Source organism: Mya arenaria, chromosome 4 (genome assembly GCF_026914265.1).
Source record: "Mya arenaria isolate MELC-2E11 chromosome 4, ASM2691426v1".
Classification (NCBI taxonomy): Eukaryota; Metazoa; Mollusca; class Bivalvia; order Myida; family Myidae; genus Mya; species Mya arenaria.
The window spans coordinates 22,240,411-22,260,172 of record NC_069125.1 but is presented as its reverse complement, the minus strand read 5'-3'; the positions used below and the strand labels follow the sequence as shown (position 1 = coordinate 22,260,172).

The window sequence follows — 19,762 nt, the reverse complement described above, 5'->3', positions numbered from 1 at the left end:
CGTTGAATAGCAAAGAAACATATTTTATAAGGTTTATTTTTCATACATGAATCCTTTACACGAATTGGATTTAAATTTGAAATAAATACAAATTTGTGTCATCAGCGAATGCGTCGATTTATATCGTTATATCAGATATATGTGCCAGATCCATCGCTCTACTTATGCTAAACAAATGAAATATATTTAAAATAGAAATTAAACCATAAATGGTCAGTTCCCTCAATGTTATACGAAAAATAAATGAAGAGGCTATATATCGCATGTATACATTTAGTCAAAGGTGGCAAGCTGTGCCAACCAAAGCCAAGGCTCTGTATGGGACAATGTCAACACCGACATAAATTTTCTAGATAGGCGTATTAAACTTTTACTTTGAACAATAAGCACACTCAAAATTATTGCACTTTAATACTATTGACAAAACACCTCAACAGATTTTGGAAACGTTTTGCTGTGAGAAATCAGTGCAATGTTTTTGATATAAGAAGTTCAGCGGACATTATGTGAAATCACAACTAATGGTATGATGCAAGAAGGAATATTGTTTGTTATTTTGTCTCTTCTGGCAGGTAAAATTCATGCTATTACTTAAACACCGTACATTGGTAAGAATAGCATTTAAGTATTGTTATATTGCGGTTACAACGAGGTTTTCATATTAAGATATCACTTTGTTCATACAATACATATAACGTTAAAAAACTCCAATTTAATTTATTTCATTTATGTTTAATGTGTTTTGATAGTCACTCATTTCGTTTAAATTTGGCTGTAAAAGCACTCTTTAAAGCTTAAGATTAATTTTGTTTCATTATTTAAAAAGTAAAACAAACGAATATTTCGATGTTCATGTAGTTAAACAATACAGTTCTTTGCAGCAATGATTTTAGGCACCATTATCGCTCATATCACAACGTTTATGTCTAGACATAGAACTAATATGATAGAAGTTTCATCTAGCGTAAATGCACAATAAGGCCACACCAAATTGATGTTTCGTTCCGCGGATTTACCGCTTCTATTTTTTTAAAATGTAAAAAAAAAAAAAAAAATGTGCGCCCGCACCTACATTTTGATCACCAACCAGATTTTTTTCAGGTAATAATTTTTTAAAGGCTGAAAAATAATCAATTATAATTTTCCTACGCTAGTTTACTTGTTTGTGTAAAGGGAAGTTATCGATGCATGGTGTTTTTATTATACTGTATATCGATTGGTTAAGCATAGGTTTCAAAACATTCAATAAAAATGGCGGCTTCCGGTATAAACAATGTGGCTCGAATTTTGGAAATGTAATCTTATTTTTGACAATAAATATGTTTTGAGCATGCTTGAAGACATTGTTCATCGTCTCATTCACTAAAGGATCATTAATTGAAGCAATAATTATGTAATAAAGCATGTGTATCTGAGACTGGTAGCTATTATATTGCGTTGTTAGAGACTCATTTTGTTTGGAAATCGGAATGATCAATTAAGAACTATTTTATTCAAGTCATAATACAAGTGACCAAAAGTTAACCTTGATACGACGATACTGAAGATGACAGCTCAACTTTACAGGAACATGAGTCATTGTTTGGTCCAAATTGATGTTTCAAGCTCATTTTTGACGAAATTCTGACAAAACAATAGTTTTGAACAAATATCTTTTCACCAAAAGCGATATAAAAATGTTCTGGATTGACCAAAACTTTGTTTTATGTAACCACTGGCTCCGCAGTGCCAAGTAGCACTGAAAATAGCGGAGAATGGGCCTTACCTAGGTATCCCGGGGTGGTGGGGGGGGGGGGCATTTGGCAGGGATTTTACCAACAGTTTGTACCTGCAGGTCAGTGTTTTACCCGGGATTGGATGGAACAGAAGTCCCCGCTTTTCCGGACTTAGGGAGGCCGTATACAATTGGTGCATAAAAACACCTAAATGACCATAAAAGTACTCTGAACATACCCATGTTCATTTTTGATAAGCACATACCATTACATTTCCTGTGATAATAAAAAGAAAACTTAGTCAAGAAATTTAAATGTAAATGGAGTCTGAAGTTTGATGATGCGTGTGTAAAAAATCTTTTTTTACAAATCCAAAATCAATCCTAAGTATGTCTAAATACAGTTGCAAATGATGTTAAAGTTATTCAGGTAGATTTTATAAGTAGTTTCAAACTTTTTACTAAAAGCAGGGTTATTTTTCATTATGAATGATCGCCATGTTATAATAGGTTTTAATTATATTAGAAATTTGATTTATCCATATAATGTTGGTACTAAACACGGATGATAAATAGTATGTATTCCGACATTTTCCCAATGTCCATTAGAGGTTCAGTCCAAGATTGCATTGAACAATCTTTCTTATTTATATTGATAATAAGGAAAAAAAATCACTCTTCGCTCGCTTCGGGTTTTTAAATGAAAACTGACAAAACTGTATTTTAATTTTTCTTTCGTTCGCTCGCTCCAATTTTTTTTTGCATAAATCCGAGGAACGAAACATTAATTTGGTGTGGCCTAAAGGCTATCTACTGAGATATTATCACTATCATCAATATCGTCATTACTGAAACCATTTTCATTTGGTGAAGAGAAATCATTCTATCAATGTTCAAGAAAAATTTCTGAAGTCACATTAACCGAACTTCTATTATGTTACTTAATATACTTAAATGTACTTCCATAACTTTCTAGATTAATACTTACAAAGCTTAGACATGTCAGATATTTTCTTTCCATGATACAATAATTTTCATTATGCAGAGCACTATTGTTTTCTTGCGCGTTGGAAATTTAACTTATAATCATCAGTAGGTAACACATTAAACTTCCTTTGCATTACAAAAACAAGACTTTGCTCGTCTGCCATGCAGATTTTCCCTATATTTGGTATTTGTACGCTTATGTACTATGTATTATATATTAAAACACTTTTATCTAAAAGGCCTGTCATGTTCTTATTCCTTTGTTTGTAATATACTCAAATTCCAGACATATGCACTTTTAACTAAATAATATATATCTATATCATACTTGAATACTATGATTTTATTCTATCCTCATTGGTTCTACTTTTGTACAATGGTACACAACAAAATAAGCTATTTATTTCATATTATTCAAGTCTTTAATGTTATTGTTGAAGAAAGGTGCAAATATATTAAAATGAACAACCACACTACACTTTCTAATATATATCTCATTTATTATATTTAATATTTTGACAACCCTGTTTTAACCATTCACCATTTAGACTATATTTTCTTCATGAAAACTATTTTTACAATAAATGCAGTCGTGTTAAACATGGAGTACAGCATCTTTGTGCAGAGATATTTCTGAGTCATTTTACAAAAATGTCAAATGCTATTGTTTATATACTAATAGAGCCGTTTAATTTCATTTGAATACTTTTCAAAGAAAACTAATAATGAAATTCAAACATATAATGACTTCTTTGGTACATTCCAGTTTAAAAACAAATTAAAATATAGTCTAATATTCAATTATAAACTATTCAAAAAGTTCCATGCTTTATATATGAATGTTCCTGTCAAGTTACATTATTAAATGTACCCATTACTTTCAGGGGAGTTGTCAAGACAAAGTATTTGACATCAGACAGTCAGAAAGACAGACATACATTACATAATGATATTGAACATTCTTCCCCATAACATGTGATAGGGGAGCATACTTATTGCTATAAAATATTTTTCTCCCACGATATCTATATTTCTTGACATTAATTAAGGTTGAAATATACATTATTTGGAATATATTTTCAAGTGCCCCCCCCCCAAAAAAAAAAAAAAAAAAAAACTTAACAAAATCACCTAATATTGCTGTATATTCTTCCACTGCTCTTGATGTATTTATTCGGGTGCTGGTTTCATTCCATAAGCATCAGTCAATTGTTACCACGGTCACCAGGTCCGGGGAATAACGGGGACTTTGACTTTCGGTCCAGCCAATCCCGGGTAAAATAGCCATCCTGCGGGCACAACTGCATTCACTCGGCACTGCGAGGCCACCTGGAAGGTAAAAGCACAGCCCCTTTCCCCCGTTCTCCCCGCGGACCTGGGGGTGGGGGCATGGTTACAATTAACTGGTGCAATATGCACCAGTCAATTGTAACCAAGGCCCCCAGGTCCGGGGAATAGCCGGGACTTTGACTTTCGGTCCAGCCAACCCCGGGTAAAATCCCCGCCCTGCGGGGACGAACTGATGGTTAAACCCCGGCCAAATGCCCCCGCACCCCAGAGACTCTATACAAGGCCCAATCTCCGCTAAATTTGCTATGCTATGACAAAACAACCGCGGTCACCACTCATTAAGTCCCAGTGTCCCCTTTCAGGGACGCCAGCTGCTGTGATTTAAGTGCAATGAACATTTCAGTGTTGAGTAATTAGATCATTTTTTTTTCAGAATAAAATACTTGTTTGTGCGTTTTGTGTACAGTACATAATACTTATTTTTTTTACAGGTAATGTGCAGTTGCTCATTGTTTGTATTAACCAATCTTCCTCAAAATTAAATATTTCTTAAACACTTACTTTACAGATGCATACTTTAGAGTAATATTTCTTAAATCGGTGTTAGTATAATGGTATTTTACCATGGATTAACAGACCTAATATCCGTTAAATAATAAATGTTTCAGAAAACATCACCAATTGGTAATGGGTACAGGCAAACATGTGATGCGTCCCCAAACGGGAAGCTATGCATGAATCGTTTAACGAAGCCGCCACATATTTAGTTATATATTGAAATGATACAAGCAGTGTAGATTCCTACACAGTATTGAAATACCGACGCCACTGTTTTACGACGTTAAGTCACTCTGATGATTTTTCCTTCATTATTTGTAAAGTATTTAGCTCGTACCTCCGTGTCAATCGTATGATTTTAAGATGCAGTCATATATTCATTGTTCTTTTGGCTTTCCCGGACACACGTAAAACAAGAACCCTGCTAAACAGGCTGTTTTTGTGCAAGGTCTGATATAAACAAGAGTTATGTACTACTTATATCGCTTACTGTTAAACGTTGTATTTCGTTTAGATGATTGGCCTTATGTGGTTTGTCGGGCCCCCAACAACCACAAGGTTTTGCTCCGTGCTGTGAGGTTCTCCGTAGCGCCAGAAAATCTCCTTCATAACCCGATTGCTTGGAACCACGTAGTAGGATCAAGGCCCGATCCGCTCCGTCCGACATCTTTCTTTCATGATGGCGAAGATAAGGGCCATACGTATCATGACATAAAGACATTTGATGACAATAATCGTAATACAAAACAAAAGCAGTTCGCACGATTGAATGAGATATTTCGTCAAAGTAACTCTGAAGAAAAGAATAATATACCTATGAAGGACTTCAAACATCGTGAAAAATCTTCAGATTTGAATAATATCAACAATGACAAGCAACAGATTGGGTCAGAAAATCCAATAAATGCAAATGCAACAACGCCTGACATTTTGAGCAATAAAAATAAATCTATAAACGATTTTAACCATAAACTCAGAATCCGGTTCAGAAACGACTCCGAATCTATTGGCAAGATCGTTGGCGGAACCCACTCTGAGCCAGCCACCTGGCCCTGGTCTGTTTCCATTCAGTACTTGGGGTCGGACTTCATGTGGTACCACTTCTGTGGGGGAAGCCTCGTGCATTCCCACTGGATCATCACAGCAGCACACTGTGTCAGCCAGTTAGAGTAAGCGATTCATATTAATCTGCAATGGATTTTTTCCAGTTGATGGGAGTTTTCCCTTCATATCCGTGTTTTATAAATGTGTTTAATGTCAATATACGTTAACTTTTACACATTCTTACATTTGATAAGATCTAAAAATACTTTGCAAATCAAACATAATTCCAGGTATTAAACCGATGACCCAGATTCTATTTTAACCGATAATGTTAACACAGATGCATAGTGATGTACATATTATGCGTAATTTATTTTGATTCAGTACGCGTTCATTTTGAATCTATTTGTGTTTCCTGCATTTTCTAATGAGTTGATTCTCGTCGATATTAATATCATTGCGTGTTCCATTATTGTATTGTGTAATCACGCACAAAGGCTGATTATTCGCACTATTTTAATCGCCACAGACATTTCATGAATATTCGTTACCGCGCTTCTTTAGCAAGCTACTCATGCAGAACACAGCTCCGTAGCTATTAGAGCAGATTGGTAATGTAAATAAGGTTATTGTCCACCGCAGTTCTAACAGCGCTGGGGTTGATACCCCCGTGTGGGCATTAATTCGTCACATATTAAAAATGTTATGTCGATCTGCCGATGGTAGATTCTGATTTACTTTTATATAAGTCCAGCGGCATTCAGCCTGAAAATTGTGTTTCTATTGAAGGGATTACACTGTACGAATAGTTCTTGGAGAGTATCAGCTGAGTCATCTGTCCTTACACGAGCAGGTTGTCAACCCTGTCAGGATGTACATGGTAAGCTCTCTTTCATATATAAATATACAAAGTTAGTTTATAGTCACGTAACATGACGTTTGCACAGACCACAAATTCAAATATAAAATGCAAGTATATATGTGACATACTTATGGTATGAGGTACTGTTTTAGTTTATGTAATAGTTTGATGACATGAAGTGAATTCTTAATTATTAAGAATGGGCGGGGAGGGCGTAGCAAAAGAGTCCTTCTTAATAATTAAGAGTTCATTTCATGTTATCTTACTGACTTAGAATACAACCTCATTGGCTGATACATTGTCAACGCAAAATCTGACGCAGAGAGTACACGGTTGAGAACCCACGTGACTTATTTGGTAAAGTGCACGGCAACAAATGTCAACAAGTCTCGATTCAGGTAAGGTTTTTAAAGATGACTTTCTTAATATTTGGAGAATTTTTGTGAAATAAAGACCATAAACCCCGCATTTAAGAGCTCTATTCACGGCAATAAAGAACGTTTTCTAATATTCTAAAGTTTTTTTCTGAAATTCTTGACCAACTGATTTCTCAGAGTTGAAATCTAAGGCAAAGTACACGGCTTTTGACAAATCTATCGCTTTACTTCATGTTAGCCGTAAATAATTCATACACAAGTCTTATTTTAAGCAAATTTTATGTATTTTAGCGTGTATTGTTGAACTTCTTATAGTTATTTCAAAGGCGAAAATGAACTAAAACCAAATTGATAAAGTACACGGACATATTAGGCTTGATAAAGTACACGGTCGTTTACAACCTTGCATATACTCATTATTTCACTGACTGGTGCTAAAACGAGTTATCATAAATTTATTTATTATTTCTATTCTTCAAATTCATTATTGAACATTGCTCCATGTTTGAAAAGACGCATTGTAATGGAGTGACAATGGAAGAATGAACGCGTTTTAACAGTTAGACCGACAGAGTCGCCTAAATGATGGGCTCATTTTCATGAATCATGGAAACATGTGTTTTCACACTAAAATTCAGTCCCGTATTTTAACAATATATTCGCAATTGACATATAAAGGGCTTGAAGTTTTTGTAAAGGGTGTTCCACTTCTTTTTCGTATCGTATATGTAAAACGTGTTTGTATTCATTATACATGGTAAACAGCAACACATAACTGCTTAATAACTCTTCATTTTGTCAATTTTGAGAAAGAAAAGTGTTCTTGTACTTTTAATGTCTTCGATTGCTAGCTGATTTGATAGACTAATGATTTTGTGACATTTGTTTCATTTCAGAATATGAAGACTCCGACTTTATGCAAAGAATGCGGAATGGCATTTCAAAAAAAAAAAAAAAACATGTAGAAGACCACGATAGAAGGCATTCTGGTCAATTGCCATCGTTTTTGCGGGAAAGTGTTTACACAGACCCAGGTTAGTTTTTAGCTTTATTTTTATCGAAGAGAAATAAGAATATACTAACAGTTATACTTTTATTATGACTCCCCTCGTGTAGAGGTTAAGATTTGCCGTCGTCTGACTGTGTTTTCAACGTTTTTTAGGGGTTGCGTTTTTCACATAATAATGTGGTCCGTGTTTCAGTGGACAGGGTCGTTTAGTTTTATGATGCTGATTACACGATCAAACACTCATTGTGTGGCAGTAATATAGTGTTTTTTTTATAAATTATATTCAAGTACTGACATTGCCAGCATTTCTCGCTAACTTGTGATAGTACATGTCTTTTTATAGGTGCAGCAATCACGGCGAGACAAAGTTGCACGTTTGCAAATATTGTGGCAAAACTGCTCTTGCAAGACTTGAAGATACACGAAAGACGCGAAAGCGGCCAATTGAAGCTAACCTGTGATGTGTGTGGGTTCAAATTGGGTGACACGACCAATCTCAGTGACCAGATTTCTTCTAGACACAGGGGAATGACACGTCACCATTATCTACAGTGTCGCTCAGCATTCAAGTTCAAATCTGGACTCAGCAGGCACGTTAAGGCGAAACACACCTAATCAGGACACATTGAAAGGTCACAATGGTCTAGTTAGAAGTGCATTCCAGTTTGTTGCCGAGTTAAAATAACGTTTTGATGAGTTTAACATTTTATTAAGATAAATAGCAAAACGTACTGTTACCAAATGGTGCTCTTTCAAAATGTTCGTTTGTCTTACAGTACTGAAAAAAATGCTGTGTAAAATTAGTATAAAAACGGATTGAGCATAAAACATTTTCACAAGGTTTAGAGATGCATTGTTGTCATTTTCCCATTGATGTCCTATAAACTCTTAACTGCATGTATCTTACATAATTCAGCAAGCTTTGAAACACAATTATTTTGTAATCACATTTCAGCCTTAAGTATAAACATTCTAATGCTCAGCTCTTATCTAGATGTTCAAGTCTTAGTCCTAGCCTGTATGTTGGTAATATAGTGTGCTCTCATTCCTCCTTGCTGTTCCCATCCGAGCCTTCATCTTTACAATGAGTTCCTGTCTGTATTGTTCGACCGCAGTTTTACTGGTGTAGATCAGATAATATTTGTTCAGACTGAACCAGATAAAAGATTCAGCGTTACCTGAAAGGAATGAACAATATGCTTTAAATGTAGAAATATGTATAAACTAATTGTAAATTTATAATCACCACAAACGGGCCGTTAACTACAGAGATTTTTTATTCGCCGTCAGTCCAGATTATAATTTATAAGTAAAATTTTTTGAAGAAATGTGTGTATGATTCTGTATTGATCTGCATATTTAAAAGTAATCGAACTTATGATGGCAGACTTTCTCTTAAATTATCCCATAGAATATCTTTCAACTCCTCATTAAATATGATTGCTAAATATTTAGTTATTTAGGTGTGCGTTATAATGCAAAATTTATTAATACAACTTAAATAAAAACTAAACACTATACATTCTGACTTCACGAATAGAAAATGCTTATATAACTATTAGTTCGAATAGAAAATGCTTATATAACTATTAGGTTGTAAACCGCACCTTACTTTCAAACATAAACTAAAATGACCGTGTACTTTATCATCCTAAAATGTCCGTGTTCTTTATCAATTTGGTTTTAGTTCATTTTTAACTTTGAAACAACTAGAAGTTAAACAATACACGCTGAAAACTATGAAATACATAAAATTTGCTTAAAATAAGATTTGTGTATAAATTATTTACGGCTAACATGAAGTAAAGCGATAGATTTGTCAAAAGCCGTGTACTTTGCCTTAGATTTCAACTATGAGAAATCAGTTGGTCAAGATTTTCAGGAAACTTTAGGATGTTAGAGAGAGAGTTCTTTATTGCCGTGGATAGAGCTCTTAAATGCGGGGTTTTTGGTCTTAATTTCACAAAAAATCTCCAAATATTAAGAAAGTTATCTTTAAAAACCTTACCTGAATCGAGACTTGTTGACATTTGTTGCTGTGCACTTTACCAAATAAGTCACGTGGGTTCTCCACCGTGGAGTACGTATCGGATGAGTGGCGGGAGGCAGAATTTCAACACCCGCGAAAGGTAAAGTTCTTAATGATTAAGTCAAGTATCTGCAATTTCATTGGCTTAAAATGTAGGTTGTATTCTGAATTGTATTTCAATAAAAAAAATCTGAGAATCTGCTTCAGGCAGAAGCGAATATGGGTCAAGATATAACCGGTAAACAATTTCATATAAGTTATGAAATCTTAATAATAAATCATTATCTACTATGTACAACAAAACCAATAACAATAACCGTTACCATCTGCTAAGATTACAGAAGTTGTTTTGTGCCAAAGGGTAAATATTTGTCCACAAAAATTCGATGAAAAAGACCGGTTCTGATAATAAATTTAACAATTGTTGATTTACAGCACGGATTCTTCGACACAAACACTTACCTGTATGACATAGCAATGGTTAAGCTAGAACGTGACGCAATGATGACGTCATATGTACAACTTGTGGAGCAAATCTCGCCAAAACAGGACACAGCTAACAACCATGACAACTGCTTCATCGCCGGGTGGGGTAACACTGTTGGTAGGTATATCATGCGTAATATGATGTTGAAAAGCTAGGCCACTTCATTTGTGTGTGTGTGCGCGTGTGCGTGTGTGTGTGCGTGTGTGTGCGCGTGTGCGTGCCACTCATCACCCTGTTTTATTTTGAACTTGGACATTGATTGTCATATTCAGCTTAAATATAACATTGAACGTACCAATATTGCTTGATTTCCGTATATTTTATTTAAAGTTTGGCTTTCTGGTCAATAATTGAAATCAACAGTTATAACTGACGCATCGTGAAACGTACTTAAATGTGCAGGTCCGTTAAGGTAGGGTTAGAGGTTGATGCCCTAAGAACATTTTATGCTACCGAAGGGAGCATATTGAAATCGCACCGTCCGTCCGTCTGTGCGTGCGTCCGTCCGCCTGGTGTACCGTGTCCGGGCTAAAACTTGCCATGCACATGTGTTCAGTACATAAAGACGAAGTGTCTGGTACAAGACCCACGTCCCTACCTCAAGGAATCAGGCCACTTACAGGTTTATCATTATGGAATGCAGCATATATACACATAGAATATAGTTTGTCGTGGCCGGGTTGTATTTCTTTTCATGCACATAGTTATTTGAAATAAAGTGACACGTGTGTTCAGGTCATTAAATCATGCAAGACCCACGACTCTACTTTAAAGTTCAAGGTCACACTTAAGAGTTTAATCATTATGGAATGCTGCATATACGTACACAGAACATCGTTAGTCATGTGTGGAGTTTAACTTTGTCATGCATGGAGGGATTTGAAAATGACTTTTATTTATTATTATTTTATTGTTTATCTATAAATGTATGCTTGTTTTGTACAACAGGCACTGTGGACCAGTCTTTCTTTTCCGACTACCTTCAACAGAGCGAGATGACGGTCCTCTCCCACACCGAATGTCGCGTGTACAACTATGTCGTATCCGACTCGCAACTTTGTATCTTTAGTCACGTGGCCTCCGCTTGCTCGGTAAGCTTAAAGGGACACATTTTCATGTCATAAGCGATTGCAGTTGGACGGGGCCTCGTCTTTTGGTAGCATTTAGTTTGATAAAAACAGTTTGCAATTCTTATCCTGTCTGTTTTGCATTTAAGACTACCATATAAATTAAGACAACGACATATCATGTAAAGGTAACAATGGAAAGTACATGAACAATCACAATTTCCTGGCACACGGACCAAAACCAAAAACATCAAAAGTTAAGAGATAAGAAAATTTACAAAACTATCAAATGTCGCAATAGGTAAATGTTAGGTTACCGAATTTGCAAGGTAATGGCCCTTTTACTCTATAAACAAACATATATGTACTCAAGTTCAACAGGAACACAATATATACTGACGGTTTTAATAATTACACTTACAATGCTGCATTATAACCTTTAGGCTGACACCCTTTGAATGTCTCGTCAATATTTGTATATTTGTATTTCTTGCATACAAACAAATTCAGTTCAAGACAAATATTGAGGAGACATTTAGAGGGTGTCAGCCTAAAGGTTATAATACACCGTAGTAAAGAATCTTTTATATCGCACACATACATGTATCTTACTTCGGCAGCTAATGTTCACACAGCCAACACATGTATATTGTCATCAAATGATTATTTCTTTGAAAACACTATTGCAACACTTTAAGATTAATCACCAACAAGGTGAACTTATAATGACCGGTATATCTACAGCAGAGAATGGCTGGTAGATCTACAGCAGGGAATGACCGGTAGATCTACAGCAAGGAATGACCGGTAGATCTACAGCAGGGAATGACCGGTAGATCTACAGCAGGGACAGATCCAGAATTTGATGCTAGACGGGATGTAACCCTCTCTCCCCTCCTAAATAAATCAAAGCACTCATAGTGCTGAACGACTTGATTCCTTCGATGTTACATTCAAAAAAGATCATATGAATGATAGCATAGCACTCGTTCGCTCGCTCTCACGCATGCCCGTCCACCTACCCAACCTGCCGACACACCCGTCCGCTCTCTCACTCACTCACCACTCAAACCCCACTCACAACCCATCCCACCCACCATACTGATTCGGCGAATAAAACGTACATCATAATAAAAGGTGGTATTCAGATTCAACTAAACTTTTAAACTAGTTATTATTCTATTATGCACATCAACTTCAATTCTAAGAGAATGTGAGCACAATAGAATATAAAATACTCCTTCAATTCTGACCAAACCTTAAACAAAGTCAGTCAGTATAACACATTATTTACAAATGTACATATTTAGACCACTTATCCGTAATAGTACTCTATGGAAATAAAAATCATTATAATGTTCATAAGCACATGATTTACATACGCAGGGTGAATCATTTTTTAACTTGCACACAAATACATAGCAATACAGAAGAAAATGACACAGCTTAACGAGAAGTTGGAGTATGAACGCCGATACGTATTATATAATAAGTAGTATATTTTAAAACAGATTCTTCCGGAGCAGAAAATGCATCTAATTTCTATGGCTGTATAATCGACCTTTGCAGTACCACATTTATTTCATGAAGGGGGATAGCGGAGGCCCGCTGGTGTGCGCTGTAGGACATGAGTGGAGGCTGACAGGTATCGCGTCTTACATAGGCAGCAGCACGTGCGCACCGTCTTACCCGAACGTCTACACACGTTCGTCATTCTACGCCGACTGGTTTAAAGCGGTTATAAATACTAAATAACATGAACTGTTTTGTTTTATTTATATTGGAATATTTCCGTACTGCGATTCTTGTGACAATGTGAATGTAATACATTACAACGTATGCAAGATATACTGATGTTTGGTACGTATTTAGCTTCATTCCGCGTTTGTGTATAAACGATTTTAATGTGCTTATTCCCGGAAACTTGCCATTGTAAAAACAACTGTGTTATTCATTATGTTATTCATGCAAATAAAAATGATAAACTCATACTAAATATAATATATTGTAACTTTAAAGTATTTGCAAATCAAACAAGCTGTTAAGTGACATAATATGAACAAGTTTGAATGTGAAATGTTATATCAGTTACACGTTTTCCGATGTCTAATAATTGCGTAGCCAAATACTTCACATCAATACTGTGAAAATATTTCTTTAATATGTTTAACAATTCTTACGGAAACATAACTAAAGCTTGTGTTTGTTGTTGAGCAAAGAAATATTCAAAATTGCTTCATTGTGTGTATGTTTCAGGAGAAAGGCCGTGTTTTAAGCATATATATTTATTCCCTCAACTTTAGAAATTAAGGTAGCAAATGTCTACTGTGGCTTTCAATCATAGAGGCTCTAGTGTAAACACGCATATTTATTCAGATATATCCCTAACATAAAGCATATAAAATATATTTCAATGGGAGACTTACATTTGAATACATTGTCACTCACAGATTCGTTTAAAAGGTAATATTGGAAATATAAAGTAGACGACTTCTGCCATTTAGTGTTCTCGAAATTTCGCGGCGAAACGGCTAAAATGTGCCATGTGGTGGGGCGAAAGTGTACAAATGCACCAAATGGCGGGGCGATCATACACGTCAAAAAGGGAAATATTCAAAAATATCACCACTTGAGGAGAACATGCAAAATAGTAGGCATGCGCATATCCGAGTGGTTTAAACCTTAACACCATGACAGTCATTTAATTCAATGATCACACGTGCAAGTGTTACACACACAGTACAGTACGTTTCCCCGTTAAAAAGCTACTAACATGCACAGGTTTGAAAATGCAGCGGTAAGATTTGTCTTGGTGCCGTTTTGCACATGCCTGAGTGTTTTCTTTTTCCAACTGGCGGTACACAGTATTATTCACAAGAGTGATGTTGAGCATATACCTAGCTGTTAAACGTTGTATTTTACCATTTAGATGTTTGGCCTTATGTGGTTTGTCGGGCCCCCAACAACCACAAGGTTTTGCTCCGTGCTGTGAGGTTCTCCGTAGCGCCAGAAAATCTCCTTCATAACCCGATTGCTTGGAACCACGTAGTAGGATCAAGGCCCGATCCGTTCCGTCCGACATCTTTCTTTCATGATGGCGAAGGGCCATACACATTATGACATATCGACATTTTATGTCAATAATCATTATTTAAAACGAAAACATTTCGTACGCCTGAAGGAGATATTTCAGCAAAACAACAAAAAATATTTTTGAAGGACTTCAGATATCGTGAACATCCTTCAGATTTAGATAATATCAACAATGGCAAGTAACTTTTCGAGTAAAAAAATCCAATAAATAAAATGCAACAACGCCTGATATATTTAGCCATAGAAATAAAACTACATGTTTAAGATATTTAAAACCATGAACTCCAGATGGATCCGGTTCGGTAAGGACTCCGAGACTATGGCAAGATCGTGGGCGAAACCCACTCTGAGCAATCCCCTCCCCTGGCCCGTCTCCACTTATTGCTTGGGGTTGGACTTCATTTGGTACATCTTTTGGTGCATTCCCGTTGGTTCGTCACAGCAGCACACTGTGTCAACCAATTAGAGTAAGCGATTGTTACTGTTCTACAGAATCATTTTATATAATAAGCATACTACTTACGATAACATTTATCTTCTTGACAACTGTTATGTTCGGTATTGATTTAGTCCTTTTAGTGTTTCTCAATAATCAATGTAAAACGCTCAAGCCGATGCATATCGTTGCTTTCAATGGACGATTTTAAAGAAACGGTACTAGTTGATTATTTTACGTGAGTTGACCTTATCTCCTGACCTATATAAGCATAACTTCATAGCTGAGATAGTTTTTCAATATATATTCGGATTTGTTCGAATCTGACATTGTGTTTAATACATGTGGTTAAATAAAAGCATTGTCATTTCAAAGTTCACTCATGACTGATGCAATTAGTCAGTTGGTTGCACGCTTGTATCTAAGTAAAATTAACATACTTTTATTGATTCTCCCTTTTGTAAATTATTAAATGTTCGAATTTTGAGTATTTCCTCACAGATGCTGAGCTACAACATACGTGTTGACTGCGAATTACCTTCGTGCATATCAAGCACTTTTGGTCTACTGTCAATATATACTAGTAAAATAAAAAAAAATCGAAAAGGGTTGATGTGACCGCCATTCCAACCTAGATATTTCTGGAAAAAAATATAAGTAGTCCTTAACATGATATCAAACTTACTTTAAAACTGATTATGACATAATTGGACATAGGCAACCTTTGTTTAAGATTGTCACAGAATTTACAGGGAATGAACAAATCGCTCACGAAAACTGATATCCTTCGGTAATCACCGTACATTTTAGTAACTATAAATGCATTAAGATCTGTATCAGGTAAATATTGTCGGACAATTTACACAATTGATAATTAACAGCATCATATCACTACAATAATGCTTATTAGGAGAAAAATATATTCACAATTGAAACATAATAGAGTGCCATCCGCCTAGATGGTCAAAGTAAATAGAGTGCCATCCGCATAGGAGTTCAAAGTATTTAGAGTGACATGCGCTTAAGAGTTCAAAGTAAATAGAGTGCCATTCGCATAGGAGTTCAAAGTAATTAGAGTCTAAGAGTTTAAAGTTAATAGAGTGGCATGGCCCTGGATGTTTAAAGTTAATAGAGTGACATCGCCCTAAATGCTTAATGGTAATAGAGTGGCATCGCCCTAAATGTTTAAAGTTAATAGAGTGACATCGCCCTGAATGTTTAAAGTAAATAGAGTGACATCGCCCTAAATGTTTAAAGTTAATAGAGTGACATCGCCCTAAATGTTTAAAGTTAATAGAGTGACATCGCCCTAAATGTTTAAAGTAAATAGAGTGACATCGCCCTAAATGTTTAAAGTTAATAGAGTGACATCGCCCTAGATGTTTAAAGTTAATAGAGTGACATCGCCCTAAATGTTTAAAGTTAATAGAGTGACATCGCCCTGAATGTTTAAAGTAAATAGAGTGACATCGCCCTAAATGTTTAAAGTTAATAGAGTGACATCGCCCTAGATGTTTAAAGTTAATAGAGTGACATCGCCCTAAATGTTTAAAGTTAATAGAGTGACATCGCCCTGAATGTTTAAAGTAAATAGAGTGACATGGCCCTAAATGTTTAAAGTAAATAGAGTGACATGGTCCTAAATGCTTAAAGTAAATAGAGTGACATCGCCCTAAATGTTTAAAGTAAATAGAGTGACATCGCCCTAAATGTTTAAAGTAAATAGAGTGACATGGCCCTAAATGTTTAAAGTTAATAGAGTGACATCGCCCTAAATGTTTAAAGTTAATAGAGTGACATCGCCCTAAATGTTTAAAGTTAATAGAGTGACATCGCCCTAAATGTTTAAAGTAAATAGAGTGACATCGCCCTAGATGTTTAAAATTAATAGAGTGACATCGCCCTAAATGTTTAAAGTAAATAGAGTGACATCGCCCTAAATGTTTAAAGTAAATAGAGTGACATGCGCCTAAGAGTTTAAAGTTAATAGAGTGACATGGCCCTAAATGTTTAAAATAAATAGAGTGACATCGCCCTAAATGTTTAAAGTAAATAGAGTGACATGCGCCTAAGAGTTTAAAGTTAATAGAATGGCATGGCCCTTAATGTTTAGAATTAATAGAGTGACATCGCCCTAATTGCTTAAGATAGAGTGACATTGCCCTAAATGTTTAAAGTTAATAGAGATACATCCGCCTAGGAGTTAAAAGTTAGTAGAGTGACGTCGCCCTATTTGTTTAAAGTAAATTGATTGACATCGCCCAAGATGTTAGTTTAAACATATTTATTTTACAACGATTGTGAAACAAGTTATTACAACATTATATTAATCACTCTCGTTGGCACGATATTACGCGAGAGTGTGGTCTTGTGTTGTGGGGGAAACCGGAGAACCCGGAGGAAACCCACTTGTCCGGCTTGGTGACCACAAACCAAACTCACATGCGCCCAAGCCGGGAATCGAACCCGGGTCGCCTAGGTGAGAAGCGAGTGCGCTAACCACTGCGCTAACCGGACAACCCAAGATGTTAAAAATAGATAGAGTGACATCGCCCTAGATATTTAAAATAGATAGAGTAGTAATAACGCCCTAGTTGTTAAAATAGATATAGTAGCATCACCCTAGGTGTTCAAAGTAAATAGAGTAACATCACCCCATATGTTTAAATTAAATAGAGTAAAATCACTCTAGATGTTCAACGTCAATAGAGTAACATTACTCTAGATGTTCAAAGTAAATAAAGTAATATCACTCTAGATGTTCAAGGTAAATAGAGTTATGTCACTCTAGATGTTCAAAATTAATAGAGTAACATCACCTTAGATGTTCAAAGTAAAAAGAGTGACATCACCTTAGATGTTCAAAGTAAAAAGAGTGACATCACCTTAGATGTTCAAAGTAAATAGAGTAACATCACTCTAGATGTTCAAAAAAAAGAGTAACATCACTCTAGATGTTCAAAGTAAATAGAGTAACATCACCTTAGATGTTCAAAGTAAATAGAGTAACACCACCTTAGATGTTCAAAGTAAATAGAGTAGCATCACCTCAGATGTTAAAAGTTAATAGAGTAACATCACTCTAGTTGTTCAAAGTAAGTAGAGTAACATCACCTTAGATGTTCAAAGTAAATAGAGTAACATCACTCTAGATGTTCAAAGTAAATAAAGTAACATCACTATAGATGTTTAAAGTAAATAGAGTAACATTACCTCAAATGTTCAAAGTAAATATAGTAACATCACTCTAGATGTTCAGAGTAAATAGAGTAGCATCACCTTATATGTTGAAAGTAAATGGAGTAACATCACCTTAGATGTTCAAAGTCAATAGAGTAACATCACTCTAGAGGTTCAAAATAAATAGAGTAGCTTCAACCCGATTTTTCAAAGTAAATAGAGTAACATCACTCTAGATTGTCAAAGTGATCTTTATTTTCTTTAAATCGATAGACTCTGAATTTTTATGTGCTTCATGCGCTGTGGCTAAGAAGTTAATATTACCAGTTAAGCTTAATCTCTGGCTTCATTTGGGTTCTTAAATTCTGGTTTAATGAGATTAAATGTGTTTACGGATAGGATAGGTGACGCAATGAATTTAAGAAGTGATTGAGAGATGAGGTTAACATCAATTGAAATTCCGTCAATACTGAACATGACTTGTGTGTTTGAACTGTTGCAATGTGCAAGAAGTGTGGTTTTGAAGGGGGAAAAGGTGATAGTGTATAATACCATTACGAAAGATGTTGTAAAGATTGGTTTGTGTATATATTGGCTAACCAGAGAATAAAAATGCATGTCTTAACACAGCAGTAGTGTAAAATGGATAGGAGCAAATCACCGTTTTACAATGTTTTGCTCCTATAAAATGGATAGGAGCAAAACACCGTTTTACGATGATTTGCTCCTTAACGAGATGTTGTCCTTGGAATGACCCGGGGGGGGGGGCAAGACTCCTGTTGTATACTGTGATGGTCCTTTACGATATAAGTAAACGAATTGACAATGATGCGAGTGTGTATAAGTAAACATAAATGAAGAACAGTATTGTTCTTTATAGTATAAGGGAAACAACTGCTACACTACACGACGTGGAAATACGGAGAAGCGTTATTCTTCTTAACTACAGTCGCTGGATTGCGAGAATACTTTAAATTAGTACTTGGTGTTGCTAATTCCTGATCGTTTGTTTATATTTAAAAGCGAAGATTATAAAGCCCCTTTGTGTAGCTAAATGCTCATTCGATGTTCGACCAGTACCCTAATAACTCATGGATAATAAAGAGAAAGAAGACATTTTAGAGCGATATTATTTTTATGAGAAAAATCCCGCTGCTTACGCTGGTGCGAAGAAACTGTTTCGTGTTCTTGGTGATAAATATCCTGGAGTATTTACTGTGTCCTACGTAAAGCAATGGTTAAACGATCAGGACGCTTACTCGCTTCAGAAGCCGAGACGACACAAATTTAAGAGAGCGAATGTGCGAGTGACGGCTATCGCCGAGCAGCTGGACATTGATCTTTTGTCGATGTTTAACATAGCTGATGAGAATGATGGTGTGGATTTTTTGCTTTGCGCCATCGACATTCTGTCCAGGAAACTTTGGGTGAAACCATTGAAAAACAAAACAAAGGAAGTTTTAAACGCTACCAAGGACATGATGAACGACATTTCTCCGATAGAAATCCGCAAGGTTCGAGCGGATAAAGGTAGCGAGTTTTCTAATCAGTGGTTTAGGAAATACATAAAGAATAAGAACATACATTTTTTCACCACCAATAACTCTCCGAAAAGTAATTTTGTCGAAC

General features: G+C 35.6%; 1 protein-coding gene across 1 annotated transcript; it reads left to right on the top strand.

Annotated features, from left to right (window-relative positions):
• Positions 1 to 502: 502 nt before the first annotated feature.
• On the top strand, positions 503 to 13,376 carry LOC128232897 (elastase-1-like). The gene is made up of 6 exons (XM_052946693.1): positions 503 to 524; positions 5,064 to 5,718; positions 6,383 to 6,473; positions 10,306 to 10,474; positions 11,306 to 11,448; positions 13,015 to 13,376. Exons 2-6 carry the CDS (start codon positions 5,366 to 5,368, stop codon positions 13,177 to 13,179), a joined length of 921 nt encoding a protein of 306 aa, XP_052802653.1. The 5' UTR covers positions 503 to 524; positions 5,064 to 5,365; the 3' UTR covers positions 13,180 to 13,376.
• Positions 13,377 to 19,762: the final 6,386 nt, after the last annotated feature.

What these genes read in the sequence shown, in the direction of transcription:
- LOC128232897 (XM_052946693.1), top strand. Translation starts at nt 5,366, where the DNA reads ATGAAGGACTTCAAACATCGTGAAAAATCTTCAGATTTGAATAATATC. An exon ending in ACCCTGTCAGGATGTACATG is followed by an intron (nt 6,474 to 10,305) that starts GTAAGCTCTCTT and finishes GTTGATTTACAG; the next exon opens with CACGGATTCTTCGACACAAA. An exon ending in CGGGTGGGGTAACACTGTTG is followed by an intron (nt 10,475 to 11,305) that starts GTAGGTATATCA and finishes TTTGTACAACAG; the next exon opens with GCACTGTGGACCAGTCTTTC.